At 38.4% G+C, this 2,500-nt stretch overlaps 1 protein-coding gene across 3 annotated transcripts in view; it reads left to right on the top strand.

Annotated features, from left to right (window-relative positions):
- LOC131444660 (neuronal PAS domain-containing protein 3) overlaps positions 1 to 2,500 on the top strand; it is a 140,093-nt gene that overhangs the window by 123,848 nt on the left and 13,745 nt on the right. For all 3 annotated transcript variants that reach the window (XM_058615213.1, XM_058615214.1, XM_058615215.1), the window contains 2 exons: positions 622 to 740; positions 2,124 to 2,317. In XM_058615213.1, the coding sequence (XP_058471196.1) occupies positions 622 to 740; positions 2,124 to 2,317 (313 nt within the window). The remainder of the gene's footprint in view (positions 1 to 621; positions 741 to 2,123; positions 2,318 to 2,500) is intronic.

The following is a 2,500-nucleotide window of genomic DNA, read 5'->3' on the forward strand; positions in this document are numbered from 1 at the left end:
ACTTCTCAAAGACACATTCTGGGCAAATAGGTGGTGACCTGTAACCATGGCAACACAGGCGCACGTCCAATCAGGTCAATTAGTGTTTTTGAGTGTTGCTGGAGTGCCTGCTCAGCAGAGAAATCCCCCACACGTCCTATATCAAAACATGCAGTTTGATCGTGAATGTTGCGATCTGACCGTTCTAAGCGTTTCTAGTAACCATGGTGACAAAAAATGCAAAAAATGCAAAGAATTTCCACATACACATCAATGAAAATGGCCTAGAAAATGATCATAACCCCGCCCACTTTGGAGCCTCACAACGTCGTGATACTTTAACGTAGAGACGTGGTTGAAACTTTAAACAGGTCACATGACTCACAAGACTTTTCTCACCTAAGTCAAAGTTTTGATACATTTTACATTGTTTGAGCTTTTTTTCTTATTTTCACATCTTCTCAAACGTGTGTATGGAGACTTTTATTTTGACGGTCTCTGTGAACTTCCTGTCCACTCTGTGTTGTGGACTTGTCGCTCTCTGCTTGGCTCTGATTGGCCGACACTGTGAATGTGTTTGTTTGTTGTTTGTCGACTTTGACAACTTTAAAATGTGTGTGTGTGTGTGTGTGTGTGTCTCAGTGGAGTCCAGCAGTCCCAGTCTCCTGTCCCCCGACAACACCCTGGAACGTTCCTTTTTCATCCGGATGAAGTCGACGCTCACAAAGAGGGGCGTTCACATCAAGTCCTCAGGATATAAGGTCGGCTTGTTGCCATGGAAACGACACCATCCCATTTTTTAGCCTTCGTGTGCAAATGAAAGGGTTAATTGTGTTAGAGTATAATTGTATGATGAAAGGGTTAATTGTGGTAGAGTCAATCGTATGATGAAAGGGTTAATCGTGTTACAGTACAATCATATGATGAAAGGGTTAATCGTGGTCAAGTACAATCGTATGATGAAAGGGTTAATCGTGGTAGAGTACAATCATATGATGAAAGGGTTAATCGTGTTAGAGTACAATCGTATGATGAAAGGGTTAATCGTGGTAGAGTACAATCGTATGATGAAAGGGTTAATCGTGTTAGAGTACAATCGTATGATGAAAGGGTTAATTGTGTTAAGAGTACAATCGTATGATGAAAGGGTTAATGGTGTTAGAGTACAATCGTATGATGAAAGGGTTAATCGTGTTATAGCACAATCGTATGATGAAAGGGTTAATTGTGTTACAGTACAATCGTATGACGAAAGGGTTAATCGTGTTAAGAGTACAATCATATGATGAAAGGGTTAATCGTGTTAGAGTACAATCGTATGATGAAAGGGTTAATCGTGTTATAGCACAATCGTATGATGAAAGGGTTAATCGTGTTATAGCACAATCGTATGATGAAAGGGTTAATCGTGTTAGAGTACAATCATATGATGAAAGGGTTAATTGTGTTAAGAGTACAATCGTATGATGAAAGGGTTAATGGTGTTAGAGTACAATCGTATGATGAAAGGGTTAATCGTGTTATAGCACAATCGTATGATGAAAGGGTTAATCGTGTTATAGCACAATCGTATGATGAAAGGGTTAATCGTGTTAGAGTACAATCGTATGATGAAAGGGTTAATTGTGTTAAGAGTACAATCGTATGATGAAAGGGATAATGGTGTTAGAGTACAATCGTATGATGAAAGGGTTAATTGTGTTAAGAGTACAATCGTATGATGAAAGGGTTAATCGTGTTATAGCACAATCGTATGATGAAAGGGTTAATCGTGTTATAGCACAATCGTATGATGAAAGGGTTAATCGTGTTAGAGTACAATCGTATGATGAAAGGGTTAATTGTGTTAAGAGTACAATCGTATGATGAAAGGGTTAATGGTGTTAGAGTACAATCGTATGATGAAAGGGTTAATTGTGTTAAGAGTACAATCGTATGATGAAAGGGTTAATCGTGTTATAGCACAATCGTATGATGAAAGGGTTAATCGTGTTATAGCACAATCGTATGATGAAAGGGTTAATCGTGTTAGAGTACAATCGTATGATGAAAGGGTTAATTGTGTTAAGAGTACAATCGTATGATGAAAGGGTTAATTGTGTTGCTTAAAGCTGACACAGTCTCTCTCTGGTGTCCTCACTCAGGTGATCCACGTCACGGGGCGTCTTCGTATCAGAATGGCTCTGACTCACAGTCGCTCGGTGCCCAATCAGATCATGGGGATGGTCGTGGTGGCTCACGCTCTGCCGCCGCCCACAATCAACGAGGTTCGCATCGACTGCCAAATGTTCGTCACCCGGGTCAACATGGACCTGAAGTTCGTCTACTGTGAGAACAGGTACGACGTTTATTTACTTTATCAGCTTCTGTCAAAGGGTTTTCACTTTCTATTATATCTATCTATATAATATATATGTTATATATATTATATATATATATATATATATAATATATAACTTATATGTTATATATATATATATATATAAGTTATATATTATATCTGTCTATATAATATATAAGT

This window comes from Solea solea, chromosome 18 (assembly GCF_958295425.1).
Source record: "Solea solea chromosome 18, fSolSol10.1, whole genome shotgun sequence".
Taxonomy (NCBI): Eukaryota; Metazoa; Chordata; class Actinopteri; order Pleuronectiformes; family Soleidae; genus Solea; species Solea solea.